The sequence below is a fragment of the Notechis scutatus genome, chromosome 2, assembly GCF_049901735.1.
Source record: "Notechis scutatus isolate UNSWTSFEM ecotype Mainland chromosome 2, rNotScu1.2, whole genome shotgun sequence".
In the NCBI taxonomy this organism is placed as follows: Eukaryota; Metazoa; Chordata; class Lepidosauria; order Squamata; family Elapidae; genus Notechis; species Notechis scutatus.
The window spans coordinates 191,315,663-191,341,665 of NC_142010.1; the positions used below are offsets into that span (position 1 = coordinate 191,315,663).

A 26,003-nucleotide genomic window follows, 5' to 3' on the forward strand; every position below is an offset into this window, starting at 1 on the left:
GAGCAGTCCAAGAAAAACTGAAGGAAGGGGAAAACAAAAAACAAAACAAAAAAAAAAGAAGAAGGGAGGAAGGAAAGGCCGGTGCAGGCGCTGCCGCTGAGAGGAGTTCCAGAGCCCAGGGGGTGCCCTTGACAAGCAGCATGCAAAAATGGTAAGAAGTTTTCCAACATCCTTTCTTTATTTCCTTAAAAAAAAAACTAGTTTTCTCTTTCTTTCTTTCTTTCTTTCTTTCTTTCTTTCTTTCTTTCTTTCTTTCTTTCTTTCTTTCTTTATCCCTCTCTCTCTTTCTTCCTCCCCCCCCCCCCCGCACAATGTGCCGTAATACAAACAGCCTTGCCTGGAAGCGTCTTTCTAAAACCGTTGAAACAAACAAGCAGTCGGCAAAAATTCCTGCGGTGCAAAGACCTGGGAGGAGGGACGGGGGGGACAGGAGAGAGAGAGCGAGAGAGAGGCGGGCGGCGGGGGACTCGAGCATGCGGGCCGGCGAGAGGGAGAGAATACAGGACAGTGACATAACTTTCAAACTTCTCCTAGCGCTTCTCGTCCCGCTCCTCCTCCTTCCCTCCTCATTTCTGGTTGGGAAGGAAAGAATTCGATGGGAGCTTGGCTCCTTTCTTTTTGACCCCTTTAAGTTTTTTTTTTTTTGCTAATCGCATCAAAGGTGAAAGAAGATCAGAGAAGAAGTGAGCGGGCTGGGCTGGGTTGTTTTCTTTTCTTTTTACTTTTATCTTAAGGCATAATAAAGGGATCGCGTTAGGGAAAGGAGGGAAGGAAAGAAGCGGTCCCTTTTTCTGTCAGAGATGACAGGCGCGGTCTTGGGTTGCAAACCGACGGTCTAAAGCGGAACCGGGCATTGGGGGTGGGGGAGGAGATGGGGATGGGGGTGTCTGTCTGCACGCGCGCGGGCGCGTGTGTGTGTGTGTGTCTGCGCGCGCGCTTGGCGTGTCGGCGATCCACAGCGCCTCAGGCTTACCTAGACCAGAAGGCAAAAAGGATGCCGTCCGGTCGCAACTTTTTTGGGGAGGGTGGGGGAGCATTGTACTTTCACAGTTTGCATTTCCGAGGGCAGCAATTGTTATTAAAACCTGACTGGAGTTCTAGGGAGAATTTTTTTTTAAATAAATAAATAAATAAATACAAGTCTTGTCCGCCTTGCCTGAAGTGTTGTCAATTCTCAGCATTGCTCAAAAATCAAGGCTGCTGGGATTAAGAAACGCGTGTGAATCGCACATGCGGTTGAGGAAGGTGTATATAAGTAATCGGGGAAACGTCGGAACTCTTATAAGCAGTTGTGAAATGGCTGGTTTTATGTTTAATTTTTACCTCGTTTTGTTTTGTTTTGTTTTGTTTCGGAAAGTTTTTATGGGAGTTCCAATAAATCGGACAGCCCGTGCTGAAACTCTTTTTTGCCTGCGTTGAGTAACTTCTACGGAACAACTGATCCCATTTAAAGGAATGGAAAGAAATGTTTTTACGCTTATAGTTTAAAAAAAATAATCCAGTAGCTCAGCTCATCGGGAAGCAAATTTTTAAAAAAGAAATAATCTTTAGTATAGGAATCAAAGTGGATAGATTCTTCCTGGACCACTGCCTAATATGTTTAAAGTCTTTGAATGATTTTCTGTGTGGCTGTCTCACTTTGGGACGGCATGCTCTAGTTCTCACTGTGTAACTAGAATGTATGTGGTGAAAATCATCTCCTCCCCACTTCCATATAGTGATGTTTTGTCCCCCTGATTAAAGCCCCTGTTGGAAGGTGGGAAATTTGCAAAAAAGCAGGAAAAGAGGGCACGTACATGGGTAAAGAAAGGGTCTTATGCTCAGACTAGGATTATTATAAAACTGGCGGAACATAAAGTGCGTTTGAAAGCAGGCTGCAGTTTATGATGCTTCCCGTTTACTCTTAAGAGTCAAGCTGTTGTAAATTGATGCACAACAGACATCATGTAATAATCTAAGCAGACTCAAGGATTAAAATGTTTTAAATTTAGATGAATATTCATACCTCACTAATAGTGGAAACAGCTTGAAGCTTTAAAGTCAGATGAACACACTACAGTCCCTGCCTTAAATCTTACATACATTTCTCTTATGTGGGAGACAAAACTTTAGACAAGAATGGGTTTGGATTTATTTTGGTATGATCAGTGCTTTTTAAGTCTTTTGCTGTACATATTATTTCATTATGGTCTGGAATTGTTATTAAAAAGTGAATTAACATTTAAAATGAGAAAGAAAGTTTAATGTTTGTTTACTCAATCTTTAGCAAACTCATAAGTTATAAGTCTATTACAAATTGATATATATGTACTTGAATAATACTTACACTAGATAGGTCTAAATAGAATTGTAACTGTTAACTGTTATAATAGGTTTGCTCTTTCCTTCAGCATGCTAGAAACTTTAGTTTGAAATATAAGTAAGAGCTTCTGCTTGATGTTACAGTTTCTTTTAAAAATTCTCTTGAGTGTTCAGTTCTAACTATGTATGAGGGTAGCTACATACAAAGGTTTTTCAGTTTTATGAAGCTTCCAGTTCAAATGATTAAAAAAAAAATACTTTACAAACTGCATGTTAAAAGGAATTCATTTCAACAGGTCTGCATACACACTGTGAGTGAGCATTTAGTATTAATACACTACCAGATAAGCTGCTTTAATAGGCTTTTACACACACTTGAAATGCGATAAAGATCTCTTTCAAATATTTTAGAAACAGTTAGTTGAAACATTACCATTTATAAGAAATGTAGTATGAACATATGTAGCTTCTTCTCTTTCAAATATTATAGAGCGTGTTCTGGGTGTATATTTGACAGACTGATTAGCCCGTCATATGAAGCCAAACTAAAACAGGGTTTATTTTTGCCAACCCAATGATTAAACGGTAAACCTTTGAGCTTCATTTTTTTAAATTCACCACTTTTACGTAATATTTTATTCTAATCTTGCTTGCTGTCAGGGATGTTTCAGGAATTCTGAAATTGCTGCACTTCAAGAATGCCAGTTTGCATTCCATGAGTGTCATTTGATTACTTTTATCTGTACAGCTCCAAGAGTGGCCCAGACCTCACTGCATCTTGCCAGGTGTCCAATCATTGCTGAACTGTCTTTTTTTTCCTCCCTTTGCTCTTTTCTCCTCTAGAAACCTGCCTGACTTTGGCCAAGCAAAAAAAAAAAAAAAAGATAAGAAAGATGTGTGGGAGGAGGGCATGTTTTAGCCATAGCCCCCCTGATGAAGTTTTCAGCAGTGGAATAGGATTCACTTGGGTCTAAGAGCCTTAGTATAGCAGTGGGGAGCTATTTGGTTCAATGAACTCATGATTGATAACTCAAGTCGTTGGATCAATGTTTATGAACAGTTAGCTTTGTCCTACTGTAACTTGCTGTTGCCTCCACAGTATCTTATTTGAGCTTTTCCAACAAGTTGATCTACCTTACTTCCCTCCCTCCCAACCTAACTTCCTCTTCCATATTTATCCATATGGCCCAGTAGTTAACAGTGAAGATTAACAGTGGTAAAAAAACATTATTCACCCAGGAACCGCACTGTCCTTAAGCATCTTCCCAAAACGGAAGTAAGGCAGAGTACATAGGGTACATAACTTGTATTGTTCATAGTGTTTTAAGACTCTCAGAATCTTGGACTTCAAAAGTTTGCTTTCATTTTATATATAAAGATTCTAAAGACTCTGTTTCTCTCTAGCACATCCCTTAGAGCTGTTCAAAGACAATGAGGGAAAACCCAATTTAGCAGTAAACAGCATAGGCTTCCTTTGGTATTTCACAGCTGAACTTGCTTGTAGAAATGATTTGCTGATCTATAAATGAGTCTTTTACAGTACTGGTAAGACATGCTAAAATATCAATTGTGCACGACAGTTACATTATTTATAGCTTGCTAAATAATTGTAATTCCATTGTATCCAGTACTTGAATGCATAAGAAATTCAGCAAGAAAAGCACTCATTGGAGATATTCTGGGTGAATACTATTTTTGTGACATAAGTGAGAAAAATACCATTGGCATTTCTAGCTTTCTGTTAAAAGGGAAAGCAAAATTCTCTCTGCTGCTTTCTGAATCAAACAACTCTGAATGTGTTTATATACACATTGTTTATATGACAGTCCTGTTCCAGGTATGCATGCCTTGCTTTTGCTACTAGTTGTAAGTATTGCCAATATCAGTTTTTGAAGTGTATACTATTTCCTTTCAATATGTAGAAGAATGCAATCCAATGTCTCAGACTGGATTGTTTCTGAGTCAAATATCAATTGAAAATGTTTTAGTGCACTTTTTTTTAAAAAAAGCAAAATAATATTTACTTATTTTTTAAGTTACAGCAGATGTTTCCATTTATCACCCACATCTCTTCAAACTTTGGCTCTGGAAAATTGCTGAGTTAAAATGAACACTTACATCTAGGGAAAAATAGTGTCTCATCATTGTCTCCATCTCTCTCTCTCTCTCTGTTACATAAAATAATAACACTACATATGTAAAAATTGTGCTGATATTTTTTCTAGTGGACTAGAAGAAACATTTTTTAAAAAATTATGAGCTACAATGCTGCTATTCAGTAATTAGCATTTTAATTTTTCTGGGGATGGTATAATTATTTGAAGCTTCCATTGCATTTATAAAATGTTTTAATTCCAATAAGACAATTCTTAATTTTAAAAGTGGATTTTTTTTTCTTACCTTCCAGGGGCAATTCTTTTCATTTATAGTCTGCAGAGTAAACATCTTCATAATGTAACTTGCCTGATTTGATGTGATTTTTTAAAAAATTGTGGTAATGAGTTTATGGTAATCAAAGTAATTATTTTTTTTCTTAAGCTACCTTGTTGGGTCTTCTTGTTAAGTAGAGAAGGTCTGGGACATATAATGGGAATTCTGAGAGCCACTGCCCAACACATCTGGACTGAGGAAGGCTGAGGTGGACTATAGACTGTACAAACAATCTACACCAGAGGTGTCAAACTCGCGATGACACGTTGTCATGTGATGTATCACAATTTTTTTCCCCTTTGCTAAACTGGGGGTGGGCATGGTCAGCGTGTGATGCATCTGGCTCACGGGGCATGAGTTTGACACTCCTAATCTAACTACACCCATTGGCAAAATTATTACTTAGTTCATTGAACATTCTGTTGAAATTTTTGTTATTCGTAACCCAGAGAGTTCTATACCCAGTATCCCTTCCATATGAAAGTTGGAAGATATTTTCTGGGAAAATATTACTGAACCTATTTAGCAGGAAAAATGATTGTCGCGATGCCTAGCAGGCGCAGGTGGACTAGCCCTAAATGGGTCAGGTTAAGGACCGTGAAGAGTTAGATTTGGAAATACCACATTCATTCCATTGAATGGCCCAAATCAGGTATTCCAGTCATGGAAATATTACTGTTAGTGGGAATGGGAATTCTGAATAGAAAATTCAGGGCCAGTCTAAAACGCCCAAGAAATTATCTACTGTCTGCTTCCTTGTTCCTGCACCTTGGTCTCATGTAAAAGTGTTTTCCTCATCCTGTTGAAAGTGATAGAGTGGGGTGAGTTAAGTCCCTTTGACTAAAATAAGATTGGAAGCTACAATCTTAGTGTCTTTACTGTGCAAGTCACATATAAATTTTCCAAGCACATATTTGATGGACTGTGTTCATGGTTCTTCTAATTAATAAGACACTGATTCTTGTTTGTATTTTTTTGTCAAACAGACTTCATTGACATATTGATAACATTTACATTCAGGTAGCTTTTATACCATGATTGTGACTTAAAAGTTCTATATTCTTTTGAGATGGTTCCAGTTAAGAAATTCATATTAATCTTGCAAGATTATTTTTTTTTGTAAGCAATCATGTCCAGAAAATTAGTTCCAATACTCATGTATAAAATACATGTAATTGGAAGCTGCCTCTTTCCTATCTTCCCTCTTGAATGAACATCAGATTAATGTTAACAATGTCTTAGTTCAAATAATAAAACTCTGCCTGGATTATACCACTTCAGAACAGAAGAAGAACCACTCATAATGGACTGCTGTTTCTTTCAATAATAACAATCATGTCCAATGTTTTTTTTTATCTGACATGGTAGTTTTCTAAATGCAGAGAATTTTTTTTCAGGAGCAGAGCAACAATCCTGTTCTTGGTCATCTGCAGTCTAAAGTGCTATCCTCCAGATACAATTTTGCTACTTAAATGAAAAGTAGCCCAGCTATCATTGTTGGTATTAGTTTGTATTTGCTAATTCAAGGATTTTGTTTTGTTAGTTAAAAAAATTATTATTATTATTTGCTGCTTTCAGAGCAGAACCTTTCCAAAGTAGTTTTGTAGGGAAACAATACAAATATATGGTGTGTTGAAGAGCAATAAAATCATAGTTTAAATTAAAAGTTTAAAAACACAGCAACATTAATATTACAATAATTAGTACAGAGCATGGATGATTAATGAAAGCTTAAAATAATAACATTCCAACATATGTTTAAAGACCAACCAATAGACTGGAGATACTGCTTAAAAGGCCACCATTTCTCATGGTCGAGTCTAACAGATCTTAATGGCATTCTTACTAGCAATTGATTTAAGGATTTACCAGAAGTTTCAGCTGTGCCTGGAAAGTTGGTATAATGTGATGGGACTCACCCATTGTGCTAAGTGACCAGGTAAAAATATTTGAATTGGACATATTACAGTATATCCTGTGAGATGTCGGCCTAGTCAGCTTAATTTTCCCAGCTATATGATAATGGAGTGGTAGTTTTTTAAAAAATAGAGTAAGATAAAACTATATTTTCTTTCTTGTTTTATTTAAATATCATTGGTTTATATAAGCAGATAAAGATCCAGGCTAGTCTTCTCCAAATAGCAAGAGGTTTTCTTGCCTTGCTACTTCTTTCAATAATATAAATTGCAGCAGTTGAGCAGAACTTTGTGCAAGGAAAAAGTACCTTATCCCAAAATTACGTATTTTTAAATACATATCAATTGCTTATTTTAGGTGAATCAAATTGCTTGCATGTATCTAGTATATATATATTTTTTTTAAACGATCAATAAAGCCTCACTATAGAATATTCTTTAGGAAAACACTTTTTCCTAATTTCTGAATCAGTAGTTCCGATTCAGCTGAATCAGTAGCTGAGCAACTGAATGTAGTTCTGAATGATGGTCTATGTCAGAGGTCTCACCTTGAGTAACTTTAGACTTCAGGATTAACTCCAGAATTTTCCAGCCAGCTCTGCTGGCTGGAGAATTCTGGGAGTTGAAGTCCACAAGTCTTAAAGTTGCCAAGGTTGGAGACCTCTAGTCTATGTGGCTAAAGTTACACCTAAGATATCCTGGAATTTACCCAGCTTTGAAGGAGTAGTTGTGTATTCATGTAGAGTTTCACGGCACACACAAGTTATTACATACGTGAGCACTTTTTATTCACTCTGTACATAATTTCATCCATGCAAAAAGTTTTTCCATTGATGTGAACAGACAAATTTACTCCTTGGGGATTCTGCAATAAAGGGAGCACAGAGCTCCAATATTGATCTGGAAGTATTTGCAAATATGTTCTTATTGCTAGAAAGTTTGTTTTAATGTCTGGTCAAAATATGCTCCTGAAATTTCTAATCCAGTATTCGTGGTGGGAGGAAAAATAAAAAATACATCAGCTCCAATTTCAACCTGGCAACCATTTATATATTTTTATTGCATCTTCATAACTTTTTCCCTTTACAGAAATCAATTTTCAGACCCTGGTTAGTAGTACTAAACTCTATATGTACCCAGATTAGAAAGAAACTATTAAATTATTTGTGGTTTGGATATTATGCTTCTGTTAAGATTGTAGATTAAGATTACATTTAGTTTTTAAGAACCATATTGTGCTGATGGCTTATCTTACATGGAAATAAGTTCAATTAAAATATTATATATAACATTCTGCGTCTGATAAATGTATTTGGCATCAAAGACTTTTACAACCCTGAAAATATATTTACTTGGGAACAAACTGTAATGAAGACATTAGGTTTCTAAAGTATATATAGAAACATATAGTAAAATTGCAAGGAGCATACTAAGAAGTCATACTAATATGAGTATGAACAGTTGCTTCTGAATATAACATTCAATTTTTATAAAGGAATCATGATCAATGGATGTAGTCCTTGACTTACAACAGTTCATTTAGTGACTATTCCAAATTACAACGGTACATTTTTTCACACTTATGACCTTTGCAGCAGCATGCTGGTGGTCACAAGATTTACATTTGGATGCTTGACAACTAGTTCATATTTATGACGGTTGCAATGTCTCAGAGTCTGCGACCTTCTGATAAGCAAAGTCAATAGAGAAAGCCAGATTCACTTAACAACCATGTTATTAATTTAACAACTGTAGTGTTTCACTTAACAACTGTGGCAAGAAAAGTTGTAAAATGGGACAAAACTCACTTAACAAACTTCTCACACCAATATAAATTCTGGGCTTGGTTGTGGTCATAAATTGAAGAGCAATAGATTTGTTTTGATATTCTGAGTTTCCCTTGATCCTTCCTTTTCACATTCTGCTATCATTTTATTCCTGATTGTTATTCAGCAATACATTTCCTTCAATCACATATTTTTCTACCAATTAAAGAATTTTATTTATCTTTCTAAGCTTTATTTCAGACAACCATAGTGTTTTGATATTTTTGTGAAAATCATTAAAAAAAATATCACAATGATAAAGCTTAAAATGCCCGAAGGATTTGAGAAAAAGAATTAGTTAATTTTTTTATATATCCCATTTGCATTTCAAGTACTGCAATGTTGTGCATTAATATCAGTGATATTCATAGTTCTAGGAATAAGAAATGCAAATAAAATCTTGTATGGATTACAACATCTCCTTGATTCTAAAACAAATATGTACTGTACGTAGTGTTAAGAGTCACTTTAGTATCAGCTGGAATATTTGCAAGCAGTGGTGTTGTAATTGTCATGCAGGCTGATTGTCCTGCAAGTTGTGCTTCCTCTGTCTTTACTAGCTGCTTTTTAACGTTCAGTACAAAGATGTAACAGCACACACAGAAAACATTTTTCCCCTTTTTGTGACCTTACATTTGCCAAAGTGCCTCATGCTGGAATTCCTTTTCAATATCTTTTTTTTTCCAGAGCCAGACATGCATCCAGACACAAAAGGCTCTGTGTATAGCAAGCTGTTTTAAATATTGTGACTTGCTGATGTGCTGTCCTTTCTCTGCTTGAGCCAAAGATCTCTGCTCAGTGTCTGTAGATTACCAAGGCCCTTCTTCATTGTATCTGTCAGCTATTCCTATTCATTTAACCTTTCATTAGTCTCTGTGCAGCTTCACTGTCTGAAAAGGCACTGCAGAGCCTAAAGGCCTACTGTCACAGTTATTAGATTTCTCGGTTACATCCCAGCAACCATAATGGAGTCAGAGTCAACATTATTGTCACGGATGCTGCTGTCCTGGGGTGCAACTCTTCTGTGTGTGTCAAGGACATGTGCCACATGTTGATAATGTGTCCCAGGGATAAATGCACAACATGAGGGATAGGCCCAGCCTGGAAGTAATGAGCTTTGTGGGAGTCACTGTGTAGACAAACAACTGAGAAGGAATTCTACTTAAGAAGCCAAAAGAGAAAAAGTGAATTAAGTGTTGCCAAAGTTTGCCTGTGAGCTAGTTGTCAATCATGTTACTTTCATTTTAAGTTTCTATTACAAGCACAAAACAAAAATGTTACCTGCATCTGATGAAAACATTGATTTAAAATAACAATAATGAAAGAAACCCGGCAAGATTGGAATATATTTCTTACAATCCTTCAGAATATATATTTCACATTAGAAACATAGATACAATTATCAATTTGCTCTAAACAACGAAATTGTTCTTTGAAAAGGATGGGTTATATGAACTAGTTGTGAAAAAAAATTTAATTTCAGAAGTTAGTTCTAAACCACCCATACCAAAAATAGCTGGCACTAAGAGGTATTCTCACAATGTATTCTTCTTTTATAGAATATAGTACAGGCAGTCCTTGACTTATGACCACAATTGAGCCCAAAATTTATGTTGTTAAGTGAAACATATTTTAAGTTAGTTTTGTCCCATTTTATGACCTTTCTTGCCACAGTTGTTAAGTGAATCACTGCAGTTGTAAAGATAGTAACTCAGTTGTTAAGTGAATACGGCTTCCCCATTGACTTTGCTTGTCAGGAGGTTGCAAAAACAGATCACATGACCCTGGCACTCTGCAACAGTCATAAATACATGCCCCGTTGCCAAGCATCTGATTTTTTTTTTTGAAACAAATTTTATTAATTTTGAAGACAAACAAAGCATCATTAGACATTAAAGACATTAAACCTCTTTCCATTATTAATTTTACAAGGCATATAAAACATTGTTTATACAATATAATTCTAATATATCCCATTTCCACTTAAATTTTTTAGCAGATTTCTTATTATTTCTCTTTGCTCTTATTCAAGTACATTTCTTCTATATTTATCCATTTTATACTCATCATATTCATATTTCCCTCTCCTTGTTTACAAATATTCTTCTCGCTTTCTCCCAAGGTTTTATTAAATCTCAATCAAACATACACACACAAAACACAAAAACATAAAACTTCTTTTTAAAAAGTAGCTTGGCCTCGGATTACCTCTCTTTGTATGGACTTCAATTAAATTCATGTTCAACATATGGCATTACCTATCTTATTACCCTTCTATATCTTCATTATAACTTCTCCCCGCTTTCCAAATCATTATATTTGTATCTTTTGTCCATTCTTTTCCAATTATCCATTTATCCCGTTGCTAAGCATCTGATTTTTGATCACGTGACCATGGGAATGGTCATGTGAAAAACTGACATAAGTCACTTTTTTCAGTGCTGTTTTAACAGTCACTAAATGAGTTGTTGTAAGTTGATACTACTTGTATTTATGCCTTTGAACTGAAATGATTAGGGATAAGATTATTCACATGCCAAGGAAACAGAATAGCTGCCCTGCTAGATCAGTTCATGGGTTTATCTAATACAAAATATTGTATATATCTGTGGTTAAACATGTGCTCTTGAAGACAATAGTCTTAATTCAGTGAGATATTAAAAAACATGTTCCCTCTGAACCTTATTTATTTATTTCCTTATTTATTAATAACATTGAATATCCTCCATGAATGTACCTAAGGTTGTTTAAACCATTTGTGATTATTATGATATGTATAAATTATGTATAAATTATGCATAAATTATGTGGGATGCAGAAAATCTGTATATACGTAATTGTATATGCCTCTTATCTACACATGTCTGTCCCTGACATCTTGGTTGATATGGCGAAAAGACTCATAACTTGTTGGTCTGCTTGTTCCTATGCTTTCTCCCGATTTGAATTTTACTATATAGAATTCTATTACAAATAATATTAGAATATGTTATCTGCTTTAAGCACCTTATTAATGAAAGATTTTTAAAGTTATTATAGAGGAAATTCAAAGTATCTATAATAGAAACAAACTTGAATTTCTGTTATCTATCATATTGCCAAAAGATTGAAATGGTTCTTCTTAAGACGGTATTGAATTCTAAATATAACCTATCTAAGCACACAATGAAATAATTCCATATAGATTGCTGGTAATTCATGTTGAGATTTAACAAAAAAAATAATGCAGTTGGTAAGTTTATGATGTAAATAAGATTTTATATTCAGAAATTCATATTGCTCAATGAAACAATGTTGTGTTCTTATGTCTTATTATTTCAGGTGCTTAAATAGTTGTGAGTTTATACAGAAAAAAAAAGGTTGTAATGAAAGAAGATACTGTGTTCCAGACAACATTCTGTATTTAAGAAGGTAAACAAAGGCAATTTAACAACAAAACAGAGTTGAAGTAGCCAGATTTGTTGGGTAATTCCAAACAAAGAAAGGTCTGCTCTTTTAATGTCTACTTAAGTACCTTGTTTAGTAAGTTATGCATAAAAATAAGAACAGGCCTTTATGCATGACAAAAAATAATAATCCAAACTTGAATGAAAGCTCACATAACACCATTAAGACTCTATTATCCATAGATGATGTGACATTCTCTCCCCCTGCCAATTTCCAAATTCAAAGTTAAGGATGCCTATTCGAGCAAAACTGCAGCACGATTTTTTTTTAAAAGACAGAATCTATAGCAAAGAGAATCCCAATACCGTTCATCATTATATTAATAATGAATTTAAAAAATCATGGAATAAGTGACAGTAAAGCAAATTTGGAAGACTTAATTAACAGCAATGCTCAACCAAGAAAAATAGTTATTGTCTTGGAAGTTGTCAATTTCATATTCATAATGAATACAAGTCTACATGTATTGCTGTTTAACTAATTACTTTTTTAGTTAAACTGTTACTGACTTAACCGCACTGAATTATAATGCATTGTGCCAGTTTCATTAAACACATTTTGTTATTTATTTATACAATCAAACTACATTTGTATCTCACGCACAGACTTTTAAAACTTGTCAGCATTACAAATGTTTAGATAAAGACATTTTGACGACTCAAGAATGCAACCAAATTATTGCTGTGGTGATTATTCATAGTGCTGTTTTGTTATGATGATTATCCCTCTTTGTTCAAAGGCTAAAGGGATGATTGTATTTTTAGAGATGACTGTTTACATATTATTCGAAAGTTTCCTTATTGAAAACAGATCTAATGATCTAGAAAAAATATGAAATAAAGGATGTTGCCAGCTCCTGAAACTTCAGGTTATCATATAATTTAGGGTTTAATATCATTTCTGGAGTGTTGGGATAATTACCAACCTGTCCCAGGGCTGCTGAAAGAAGTCTCACGCTGCAGTCTTCAGCATGGTGATGATATTTTTGGAACATTAGAAAAAAGTTGAAATGCTTCAGTTTAAATTTTTTGGAGATAAAAATCACAGTGGCTGAGAAGAGCTGTTGGTTATTTTTTTTTATGCCTGCCTGAGGAAAACTTAGGGCATCTCTCCCCCCCCCTCTCTCTCTCTCTTTCTTTTTCTCTCTTTCTCCCTCTCTCCCTCTCCCTCTCTCCCTCCCTCCTTCCCTCCCTCCTGAATTTTCACCGTAAACTTAGATCCCTGTTTTCATCATTTGGGCCACCTTTTATATGTGGTGGCATCTGAAGATATTATACTTCTTGAAGATACACAATATATTAGTCCAGGTCATCTTATTTTGGAATGAGGAAAACAGTTCAGTTGATATTGTGACAGTCCATCTATTAATTTTCACTCACAAATATTGTTATTTTTTTCCCCTGGTAGTGTCATCTCCCTTAGTTGTGCATGTCATAGTGGCTTGGATACATCCATGTAGTTTTTCTTAGTAAAAAATAGATGTATTTTGCCATTGCCTTGTTTCAGGATGTTTTTTCAGTGTTTCAGAGTAGTGTAGCCAGTAGCCTTGTGTATTCAAGTTTTAATCAATCCTCTGACTTAGTTTGTGAACTGAAATGTTGTGCAAATGGTGCCATCTACTACTGTATACGCATTTGCATGACTGCAGACTTCCAATTCTACTCTGATTATGAATGACAGAATATACCCATGTTCATATATACTTGTTCATTAATTTCACCAGTCAACATGTAATAATTGGGAGCTGATTGTATAAATAAAACAATATGTTTGAAATAACATAAGTGTGTGTGTGTGTGTGGCAAGGTGGATCCAAAATTTGGAAATGTCATTTTGATGAATCATAATGAATGAATCATAATGGCAATAATTTCCTGCTGCTACGAACATTTTCTGAAACCTTTGCACGGATTTCCACCAGATTGATTATTCGAGCGTTCTGCTGCCAAGTATCCCAGTGTGTACCCAGGCCCTTTTCTAATTGTCATCATGTCTGTAGGTAGTTTTACCATCTGAAATAGTTGTATAAATTACTACTTTTGTAACACCACAGACTCCTTGATTCTGCAAGGCAATTGTATGGCCTCATAGACGACAAATAGCTTTATCCCTTTAGAGCAAGGGTGTCAAACTCATGTCATCATAGTGGCATCACATGATGTATTTGGACTTTCCCCCCCCCCTTCACTAAACCGGGCATGGGCGTGGCCAGCGCGTGACACATCTGGTCCGTGAATGGCGAGTTTGACAGCCCTGCTTTAGAGTATTATGGGTTAGTACTCAAAGGGAGATGAGTGATTAAGAAATTTGAAGTATAAATAATAAAGTAAAATAGATAGTAGCTTACTAGTTGACTTCACTTGGCATGGAGATAGCCTATTTTGAACTGAAATATTGATATCAACCCACATAAAGCAGACCTGTTTGGGAGGCTGTTTTGCTATTGGCAACTATTCTCTGCCTGGTTCATAGAAAAGGGTTTACCCCTGCCTGTATGAGGTATTACCATCTCATTATTAGGAGATAGATGTTAGAAGGAACAGAAATGGTTTTCTTGCATTATTTTGCACTCACCTTTCTATATGGTGTAGTGAACTGACCTAGAAGCCACATCTCATTACATTCTCATAGCAGCTCAAAGGAGATAGTAGATGGTTTATTACAGAGTTCAGTATAAAGCAAAAGTATTTATTTTAAAAGTAAAATAAAAAGATAAAACACAAGAATTTTACAATAGGTGGTAGATTTATTGGTGGGCAGCCTTTACGAGCTGTTTCATAAAGTTTGGCTACATTCAAGGAAACGAAATCATAATGATCTGATACTGATCAGAAATTCCCAGATGTACCAATAAAGGAGAATATTTATAGGGTTGAAAAAAGAGGCCCTTGGTACTCTGAGCTTGGTTGTTTTCTTGCAGATGTTTCATTACTATTCTACTTCATTTCCGATGTTTCATTACAATTATTCATTGCTAGCACTGATAATACTAGTTTGGGTAATGAAACATCTGCAACCAAGTACAGAGAGGATATGGACCGCTCATTCCCAGATATTTTTTACCAGGTAAAGAGTTATAAATCTGATCCTAAGATCCTTAGGAGGGATACAGTATAACAGGACATGAGTCTATAGTTTTAGTAGCCATTTGTCTGTTAGGTGCAATAATAACTCATTGGAAACTTTTTCATATTGCTCCTGCAAAACTCTCATGGGCAGAACACAGAAGCCTTCAAAAATGAATATTCTTTAGAATTTGGAAGGTGTTATATGATGTAAGTACTTCAATCCTTTGAGAAAGGAGGCTGGACTGCTCAGAAAAATACCTTGGATAAAGCGGCTGATGCTGTTTGACTTCTTAGATCTTTACTACATTGTTTAAATGCACGGAAGTCATATTTAGTATTTATTTGATTTGTCAATAATTTACAAGATACAGGTATAAGAATACATATAGTTTTGAATACATGAGATAGATACTTATAAGAAAAATAAAAAAGCAATAGGACAGGGACGGTAGGCACGATTGGTGCGCTTATGCACGACATCACTTAAAAAGTCTCCCTAGAAAACCTGAGATGTTGGATTTTTGTAAAATTGTTTTGATTGATACTGATTCACACCTATCCTTAAAAAGGGGGGAAATTCAGCTTATGGGGGGAAAAGCACAATTTCAACACATATACTATGATTGAAGTTTGTGTACCCATTTCAGCTTTAACCCTGCCTCCCTTCTTAATGCACTGAAAATCTAAGGGACTACATGGAATATGACAGCCAGTTTACTGTAATGGTTAAGGGATCAGTCTCAAAACCTGGAGACTTTGAGTTTTAGTTCCACCCTAAGCATAAAGCAAGCTTGGTGACCTTGGGCCAGCCACTTTATCTCAGCCCTAGGAAGGAGGCAATTGCAAATCACCTCTGAAAAACCTTGCTGAAAATATCTCGGGGGACAGGCCCTGTAAACTGAACATGATTGAACAGAAGAAACAAAACCTGGAATATAGAAAATTAGGAATATATATTGGACCTTTTCAAGAAGAGTTCTACAGAGGAAATGAAAGGTCATAATTGGGCCGTGAAGAGTGACTTTAGGTCTTCAAGTGCTGTTGGAAGGTATTGTGCTCCTCTGGTAAAATGAGACAGTTGTATTGTAATACCTGTTTGGTTTTTGTTTTTGTTTTTGTTTTTTAGCATTTGCATAACATTTAGCTGGAGTTGCTTGAAAACCATTACAGGTAGTCTCCAACTTACAATAGTTCATTTAATGATCATGTGAATTGCACTGAAAAAAGTGAATTATGACTGTTTTTCACACATTGCAGTATACCCATAGCCACCTTATCAGATTCAGGTGCTTGGCATCTGGTTCATATGTATAACAATTGCAGTGTCCTGACATCATGTAATCACCTTTTGGGACCTTCTGCCAAGCAATGTCAATGGCGAAGCCAGATTCATTTTACACCTGTGTTATTAACAAATGCAGTGATTACTCAACAACTCTGGCAAGAAAGGTTGTAAAATGGAGCAAAAGTCTGTCAACAACTGTCTCACTTAGTAATATAAATGTTGGGCTCAATTGTGGTCATAAATCAAAGCCTACTTGTATAGGTTAGTCATAAACCGGAGCTTGCAAATCACTGTTTGGATTCACACAACCAAACTTAGCTCCAGAAACATTTCAAAGTACCTGAGGACATTCTCTACCTAGAAGCTTAACAGTAATCTTGCTTTGTGACTCAAGACACAAACATCTGTTCATATAAGTGGAGATACCATAGTACTTTGGCTTTGGCTTACAACAAGGCAAGGACAATGACTACTACAAAATATACTTTGCTGTCTTTGCTGTAAAGACATTATTGTTATGGTGAAGCACATTGTCTACCAGATAACCAAGTGTCCCTGAATCTTATTTGAAAGTAAGCCCAGGCCCGACTTTTTATTCCAGTCATTGCCACAGTTGACCAAATTTTTGTCTTTCAGGCTCACAACTTGAAAGCACCATGAAAGGGCTAGAAATACTTTGCTTTTATGATTCTAGCCCTTTAAGAATGATGGTCATGGAATTTCATGGTCGCAGGACCAGCGGATAATGTCTAATATAAATGTCTCATGTAAATGAGAGACCCCAAAAGATTAATATGTGGATGGTCATCACAGTACTCCTTTTAACTAGCTCAGATTTACCTCTGGTTAGATGAAACTCTTCTATTGTTTAAATTGATACTAATGATACTAGGCTACTTTGGTTTTTGGCTTAATCTGCTACAGAACCCAACCACTGTGATTTTGTAAAGCATGGTTTATTGGTTTATGGCACTGCATATTTTTAATTTATTAATGAAGTGGCTTACTGTGGGACAAAAACTCAATGTAAAGTTACAAACTTGATTTTATGTTTGAGATTCCTTGCATGTGAAACATGTTTCTGCCTAACAAGACCAATTTTTGTTAGGAGCAAAGAAATGAATGACTTAGGATGCATCTGATTCAATCTCTTAGAGTTTCTAATGGAGTGGTTAAGAAACAGCTTTATGGTGTCTACAGTGTGGATCTGATTCCTAGAGCAGCGGCCCTCAACCTTTTGGGCACCAGGGACCGGTTCTGTGGAGAGAGGTTTTTCCACAGACCAGAGGGGGCGTGGTTTTGTGTGTTGCCTGCATCCTGCACATGGGGCTTTGCTTGTTTGCGCGGCTCAGTTTCTGGCATGTTGCGGACAGGTGCTGGTCCACAGATTGGGAGGGTTGGGGACCCCTGTCCAAGGGGACCTTCTTTCTGACTTTTATTTATCAAGCAGCATCACAATCTCTCATTCCCCTCATTGAACTCCTCAATTCTAACTTCAGAATATGGTTTTGCTTAGTGTATGAACTTACTTGCAGTGGTGGTTGTGGTGGTTTATGGTTCAGTGCAGTGTATGAATACAGTTAATTTTTATTTATGTAGCAATCCATAATTAATAAAAATGTAACATTGAGAAATGCATGCCTCAAACACTGGAGATTTTCTTTATTAGCATGCTCTTGTTGCCTGTCTGTTGACTTAGGGTTTTTGTTGTTGTTGTCAAAACTCCTCTTTCTTGAGGAGTTTTCAATGAAAAGAAGCACTGGGGGTGACATGATAGCAGTGTTCCAATATCTTAAGGGGCTGTCACCAAAAAAAGAAGGTCAATCTATTCTCCAAAGCACTGGACGGCAGGGCAAGATTCAATGGATGGATGGAAGCCCACCTTTTAGTGTGGCTGTGTATATTTTCTTTTCTCACTGAATAGCCTTCCAAAACAGTACATGCAGTCTGAAAAAAAGAAGATCCTTGATGCTCTACAGCTGAAGGGAAAATGAAAAGGAGATACAACTTTGTTATGTGTTTTGCAATGTGAAGTCATTGTTGTCATTAGTATGTATTTAATGGAACCTACTGTGGATGGGTCAACGTTGTCCCTCATTGATGAACTATGATGAGTTTTCTGAAGATACTCAGGAGGTAGCTGCCGTTTTTATGCTATTCCCCCCCCCCGATCTGCTTTCTTTTCCTATACTAGGCAGATTCATGGCTGTAGCAGCACTAACATGTCTCTTGCCCTGCCATGATTAAAGTATAAGAGTCCTTGGTCAATATTAACTGTATATTTTAGTATAATCTTCTGGTCTGCCTTTTGCAGAATATCAAATATTTTTTTTATTAGAAAAGTGGCACATACAGACTGCTGCAATAAACAACTATGTTTTCCTTGGTTCTATAATAATTATAAAATTACAAGAAGAGATTTAGGAAGAGGGCTTGGGAACTGTTCCTTTGGGATTATTTTTTTCTCCCTTTTGAAAGGGAATGTTTATGCCAGAGAAGCTTTAGCTAAAAGTTTGGTCCTGAGTCTAAATAATATAATGTACTGAAATAATCTGTATTGAGATAACTATGGAACCATTATGTGGACACATTTCCTACCATAAGGAAAACTTTTTGGTAACTTGAGCTCAAAGGCAGTGAATAAAATAGTGAAGTACATACTGAACTTTATTTCTTTTCTTTCTGATGGATATCTTGCCTCCACTTTCCTCTCATACTAACAATGCTGTGGAGACCTCGTTCTTTGCATTCTCACACAACATTAAGTGTTCTTGGCACTGTTGAATATTTAATATATCGTTTCATTCTGAACTTTAGACATCTTGGCAATCAAAGCTTTTATTGTAAATGTGAGCTCTAAATAAATAGGAGTAATAGCAAAAGTAGCTATCCTCTAATAACAATGTTTTGCTATTTTATTTCGTGGAATGACCTATCAGGCCTGATCTAGGATAATGGCCACATAATGATGGGACAATAGTCTGCATGCTTTTAATGTTTTAAGACAGCTGAGAATTTCTCACTGTTGAATTGATTGGCGTTACAGTGGAGAGTTTTTGGCACTATTTTAACAGTGTAGATTTGCTCCCGAAGAATAATGTCCTTTCAAATATTGTTGTCTAAAACATTCTGATCATACAATATTCTGTTATTAGGAATCTTGATTTGGTGATTCCAAGTAGATTGCTTAGTGATGAATGAAGATGTTCATTCATTGTCTTTTTATGGAATTTAATTGTTTGGGAATTTGCTGGTTAAACATTTAGTAGGGTTTTCTAAGTACAAACGGCCATGGCACAGTGTTGTCTGAGAAAAAACAACAATATTTCAGGAATTCTCCTAAAACACCTCAGGCTAGTTTTTCCCCCTATTTACTGGTTTGGGGCATTTGATGTGGGAGGATTATGCAGTTATATCCATATATTCTTATATATTTGTACATAAAGCAGTTGTTACAAAATATGTCTCCGGTAACCTCAACTTTAATAGAAAAGAAATTTTTGACTATCACTTTTCCAATAAATGTTGTTGGTGTTCAAGGAAGTGAAGCATCTCTGATACACTGCCCTGAGCTATTATGTGACATGTTTGATTTTACATTAACGCATTGTATGAAATTAGCCAATGTGTTTTGTAAACCATAATTTTATAGGTTAGTGTACTGTATGACTCTAGCTGATTTTTAGTTGTCCAATAAATCACAATTATAGAAATTATCACAATTATGTAAGATGCATGAACCCAGACTATCCTTGAATATTGATGTACTGTATATCCAGCCAATATTATAATAACTGTCAAAATTCATTTGATAGTGGCAGGTAAAGTTGCATTGAATTAAATAAGTAAGTAAGTAAGTAAATAACATTGATAGATATGGTACCTTTACATGCTTTCATTCTCGATGTAGTAGTCATCATATTTTATGTCCAGTATTATCAAAATAAGTCAGCCTTACCAGGTAGACCAGACATGAAACATGACCAGATAAGCTATTCTACTTTATTGTAAAGCTACATTAACAGAATCTTGTAAGTTTGATAGTACAATTCTCCATCAGGGAGCTGAAATTCCAGCTGTAGGCTATGCTGTCTTTTATCTGATGGTTCTCTAGGCAGCATCTTTTTCCGTGTCTCCCAAGGTCTTCCCCAATACATAATATCACAGGATCTATTGAAAGAGTATGCTTCTTTCCTTAAATTTATATGCCTTTACATAAAAACAATCATGCTGAATGCTCCTTTAAAACAAAAAACAAAAAAAACCAACCCTGGCCTCAGCTTCTATACTTTCCACTCAGCTGATAATGTACAGTAATTCAAGCATTTTACAGTAAAAGTGATATACAGTAATGTGCATAGGACCTATTCCCAAAGTCATAAAAAAATTAACTTTGATTGAAAGTTATTCACAATAAATAATTCAATCTTAAAAGAGAAAATTATATCCTTTCACCTAAGGAAAAGAAACTGCTCAAAGTTATTTTTCCCTCTGTAATCTGTCATGTATCTTGTATTTACTGCTGTAGGGAAATATTTTTCTTTCTTGAACCTTTAAAGAGATATTTAAACATAATATGCTCATACCTTTAAAATCATTTGGTGGGATTAAAAAAAAACCTTCAAAACTTTGTATATTTTTATAACACAGTATACACCGTCTTGGAAAGTTCCATTTAAAGTCTTCTGTCATAGTCTGCCAAAAAACGTTGTTCAGAGCACTGTGTGTGTTGAAACATGCATGCCTGTCCCAGTGTCATAAGTAATTATATCTCTTGTGTACTTGCTTCTAGTAATTGGAAAGTTCGACCTACCGCAGGATACGTTTTAGCATTTGATTGTATCTCGAGGACATGTTACAAAAATCAAGTTTCCCACCATGCAGCAACTTGAAATTGTAAACAGATATTAGTTTAAGTGTATCATCCTGTGAGTTTTTCTCAACAAACCTGTGTGTGTGTGTGTGTGTGTGTGTGTGTGTGTGAATTTTCTCTGTAATTCCAGAGAAAAGTTTCAAAATATTTAGTAGCAGTTAAGCTTATGGTATCTCTACCCGCACCCTGACTCCTAAACAAGGCTATTGGTGCTACTGGAGTATCCAAAATTTATTCCTCACTAAAGCAAAACGATGTAGTATAATACCTAAGAAATCAATCTATGTAAATCATGAATTCTGACAAGGTTTTCCATTTTCTTAGATAATCTTGAACAAGCAACAGTTCTGCAAAACAGAATATGTAGAAAGAAAACTGAAATTCTGCGTCTGCAGAGTTTTAAAATTAAGTAGTCCTAGATGTTTAATTATATTTCTTACAAACTAAAAAATATTGTAAGATTTAAATACTCAAATAATATAACATATTCTATGTATACATTTGCAACTTTCTGTTTTTCTGCTTTTACCTTGATATGAATATTAAACAACATGCAACCCAGTGTTGGGATTCAATTTTTTTTACTACCGGTTCTGTGGGCGTGGCTGGGTGGGTGTGGCAGGGGAAGGATACTGTAAAATCTCCAGTCAGAGGTGGTATTTGCCGATTCTCCGAACTACTCAAAATTTCCGCTACTGGTTCTCCAGAACTGGTCAGAACCTCCTGAATACCACCTCTGATGCAATCTATAGTCATGTATATCTGGGCCTGAATATTTGACAGAAAATATTATTATCCACTCAATGACGGAAATGTCAACATTTATTCAATGTCCACAATAGTTACATATATTGGGATTGTCCTTCACCATTGATCCTTCATATACTTTTCTAAATCATGATGTAGCATATTTGCTGTTGGCTGCTAGTGTGGTTTCTGTGTGAATCCTGTTCATATGGTCTGTAAATTGTAGTTAATTGGTCAACGTATTGTGTAAACTCAAGCATTTATGGTTTATTCAATTAAACATGGCTTGTTTAAAATGAAACTTTATTTAGCATAATATCTGAACTCAGCCAAATGTAACTGGGAGCACTTTTATACCATTGTTTCCATTAAAAGGAGTTTAAAGATGAGCTATATTTGGTTTGTCTTCCACTGAGCTTATAATGCTGAAAACAAAGAGTTATACAGCCTAATTTGATTACTCACCAGATTGAGTTACCAACAGTTCTGGAATAACATTTCTCTCAATGCTAACCAGATCGAATATTTGGCTAAGTGTGTTGTTTGACACCCCTTACATCACTTCTTCCAATAAAGTCTAAAACAAACTGATGAAGCTAAAATGATGACATGACTGATAACATCATTGTGTAAATGCAAGTATTACATACTTCTAATTGCTATAATCAAACATAACCAATTGCCCCTTCATACAGATACTGATTCCTTCACCCACATTCATATTTCACATTGCATGCATTTGCATGGTTCTACATAACAACAGAAAAATCCCAGCAATTACTGGGATGCAAAGTTTTAAGATATCTTTTTCCTTGAAAGGAGGCAGGAGATCAAATGAGGCAAAGGTTTCTAGATAAATAAGCAGGCTATTCACAAACTGTTAAGAGATGCAGTATATCATTGAAAAAAAATATTGATGTTTCAAATACACCACAGCTGAAACAGAAATAAATTGTCTGAGTTCTGAAATCCAGTTCGTGTGTGAGATCACAGAGGCCTGGAGGTGATTTTGGGTTGGCTTAAAGTCAAGTAATTGGCAATGAAGATATTGAATTGGTAGATAGCTTCTGCCTTTTAGAATCAACTATCAGCAGTAAAGAAAAAAAGTAGCCAAGAAACACAACACAGAATAGCACTTGGTTGAACAAATATGAAAACCTTGGAAAACACAGTCTTCCCAGTCCTAATCCAATGCCATAACCATTTTACTATACTTATGTGCTTCAGAGTGATTTAAAAATCATTGTATTCAAATTGTTTAATATTCGTTTACATTTATATCCTGCCCTATTGTTCAAGAACTTAAAGTTTGTAAAATCCATTTACCCCATGCCAAGAAGCCGGTTGGGCTGATAATATGACCGGCCTGTAAGAGCTTTGATGGCTGAGGGTAGACTTGAAACTGGATTTCCACCTTAATTGCCACACCATACTGATTTGGCTCCATGACTTGATATGGAAATGCATGCTCTCATTTCCAATTTAAATATGATCTTAAAAGACTCTGCAATTATGAAACTAAAGCATTTTGTGTTGTAAATATTTGGACTTAATTGGTTCATTGTAATGAGGGCTGTTTTACATAACTATTTTGGCACCATATTTTGAAATCGGCATGTGACTTAAGTAGCTTATGGCTTCATGTAGCACCCCCACATTCAACAGGAACATGCATTTGGCAGAAGATAGTACGTTTTTGTCAAGTTCAACCTCTCTTCCCAATAGATATATTTGTATGTATTTCAGTGGATTGAGCAGAGAACAGAAAAACCCTAGTTCTTTTCCAAATTCTGCTACTTGCACAATTTATTTTAAAACTTTTTTTCACATAGTGATATGTGTGTACTTATGAAGCACTTAGGTATATATGATTTTTAATTTTTTTTTACAAAACAGATAATAAGAATGAGAGTGAATGAACAAGATTTAGCTTTCCTTACCACGTTTTTGGAGCCTGTTTAGCTCTAAGTTACTCATTGCATTATGTCTTGGTTTTTTTTTTTTTTAAATAGTTGGTTAATTAAGCTACAGTGAGTGGTTTCACACATATCAATAAACAATAAATCATGGCTTATAAAACATGGCTTATATATTCATCGCACCAAACCAAAACCAAATAAACCATATTATAGCTTTGTGCAATGTGTTAATCAACCATTAAAAGTTATTTTAAAAAGTTGAAAAAACCCCACAAAACACAACAGTCTTTCTTCTGTACTAGTTGCATATCTCTGGGTCGAAATGCCTTTTCAATTGCGCACTTGGTTGCCAGATTCATAGAATCATCAATCTGGAAAGGATCACAAAGAACATCTAGCTCAGAAGTATCAAACTTGCAGTGTCATGGAGGTGTCACATGATGTATCGGGACTTTTTCTCCCTTCACTAAACCGGGCATGGGTGTGGCCAGGGTATGACGCATCTGGCCCATGGGCCATGAGTTTTGCAGTCCCGATATAGCCAAATTTCCTCAGTGTTCATGAAAACCAGTTAAATGAGCCTGTTCTTACAAACCTTCATAGATGGTGAACTCACAAGTGTATGGGTAGACTATTCTACTGTTTTACAGATCTTGCCACAAGGAAGTGTTTCCTTGTATGTAAATAAAATTTAGGTAGCTGCACCTTTTAAAAACAATCTTTTTTAAACATAGGATTTCAAAGCATGACATTCCATGTCGTCTGGGTGTCCTATATTTTTCTCCTTAAATGTAGTACGGGTAGTTTTCATTTATCAATTGCAGTAGGGACCAGTATTATCTAAAGTTACATGGTTGTTAAGCGTAATGCCACTTCATTGAGCTAACTGACATCATCACTTCTGGCTGCAGTCATTAAGGGCAGTGCGATTGTGACTTTCAACTTCCTGCCACTTTCCCCATTGACTATGATTGTTGGAAGCCAGCTGTGAAGGTTACAAATGGTAATAATGTGACCACAGGATGCTGCAACCATTGTAAATTCAAGTGCTGAACAGGTAATCTGCCTGTCTGTCTGTCTGTCATCTACCTACCTACCTACCTACCTATCTCAAGGACTATCTGTCTTTTACATTTTTCTTTAAACTTGGTCTGCTCAGCTCAATCTTTCATCCTGTCCTGATTAGACTGCTGTCTTATTCTGTCATCCAGACCTCCCAATTTTGTGTCATTCCCAAACTTATGAACAGTGTTATTAATTCCATAATATAGATTGTTAATAAAAATATTGAGACATAGTGTCCTCAAGAAAAATCCTGGTGGACCTCCACTGGCTACTGCTCCTCAACTTGATTTATCCTGACTTTTGTAAGTGTGGTTAGCAAGCCACTTTACTGTAATGCCAGCTAAACTGTAGTTTTAACAGCTTGTCAATAAGTTTCATATGGAACCTTGTCACAAATTTTACTGAACTCAAGGTAAATTATATTACAGCATTTCCCTTAACCATCAGAGTGTCTTTACCTATCAAGGAGGGAGTCACATTATCTACTTTTAATACAGTCATGTTACTTCTTAGTAATTACAGCCATGTCTTCACAATGCATATATCGTCTGCTTTATTAGTGCTATAAAATTTTCCAGAGATTGATGTTTGACACACTGGCTGACAATTACTGGGTTCCCACTTTTCTCTGTAGTTTTCTCTTTATTCAGTTCTACAAGACTCCTTTTGGGTCATTTGCAGAGGTTCCGAAAGCTTTTTAGATACGTCTTTTGGTATTCTGGGGTCTGGGGAACTAAAGTCATTCAAATTAGCTAGAAGATCCTTTACCCCAGGGGTCTCCAACCTTGGCAACTTTAAGACTTGTGGACTTCAACTCCCAGAGTTCCTTAGCCAGCTTTGCTAAGGGAGTTGAAGTCCACAAGTCTTAAAGTTGTCAAGGTTGGAGACCCCTGCTTTACCCTACATTCTTACTGACTTGTATCCTCTTTGAACCCTTTGGTTGGAACCCCCTTTAAACTCTTTGGTTGGAATCAACAAAATCTTGCTAGTCGTAGCTCATTTTCTATCTTTATCTTCCTGAGCTCAGTTTCAATATTTCTGAGTTGAAGCTTTGTAGACTTTTTTGGTTGTAAGTCCCTCCTCCCATTTGAAGAAAACATCCTTATTTAAGTTTGAACTTGTGCTG

The 26,003-nt window shown here is 35.8% G+C and overlaps 1 protein-coding gene and 1 long non-coding RNA gene across 2 annotated transcripts in view; both read left to right on the forward strand.

Annotated features, from left to right (window-relative positions):
• The first annotated feature begins 16 nt into the window (after window positions 1-16).
• The window catches only part of BNC2 (basonuclin zinc finger protein 2), a 448,066-nt gene continuing 422,079 nt past the window's right edge, over window positions 17-26,003 (forward strand). Inside the window, exon 1 of the mRNA XM_026680262.2 lies at window positions 17-151. Within this exon, the coding sequence (XP_026536047.2) occupies window positions 149-151 (3 nt within the window). The 5' untranslated portion in view covers window positions 17-148. The remainder of the gene's footprint in view (window positions 152-26,003) is intronic.
• LOC148132449 (uncharacterized) lies at window positions 6,579-21,562 on the forward strand. The gene is made up of 3 exons (XR_015748011.1): window positions 6,579-6,670; window positions 11,795-11,884; window positions 21,471-21,562. It is a non-coding gene; the product is annotated as an uncharacterized LOC148132449 (long non-coding RNA).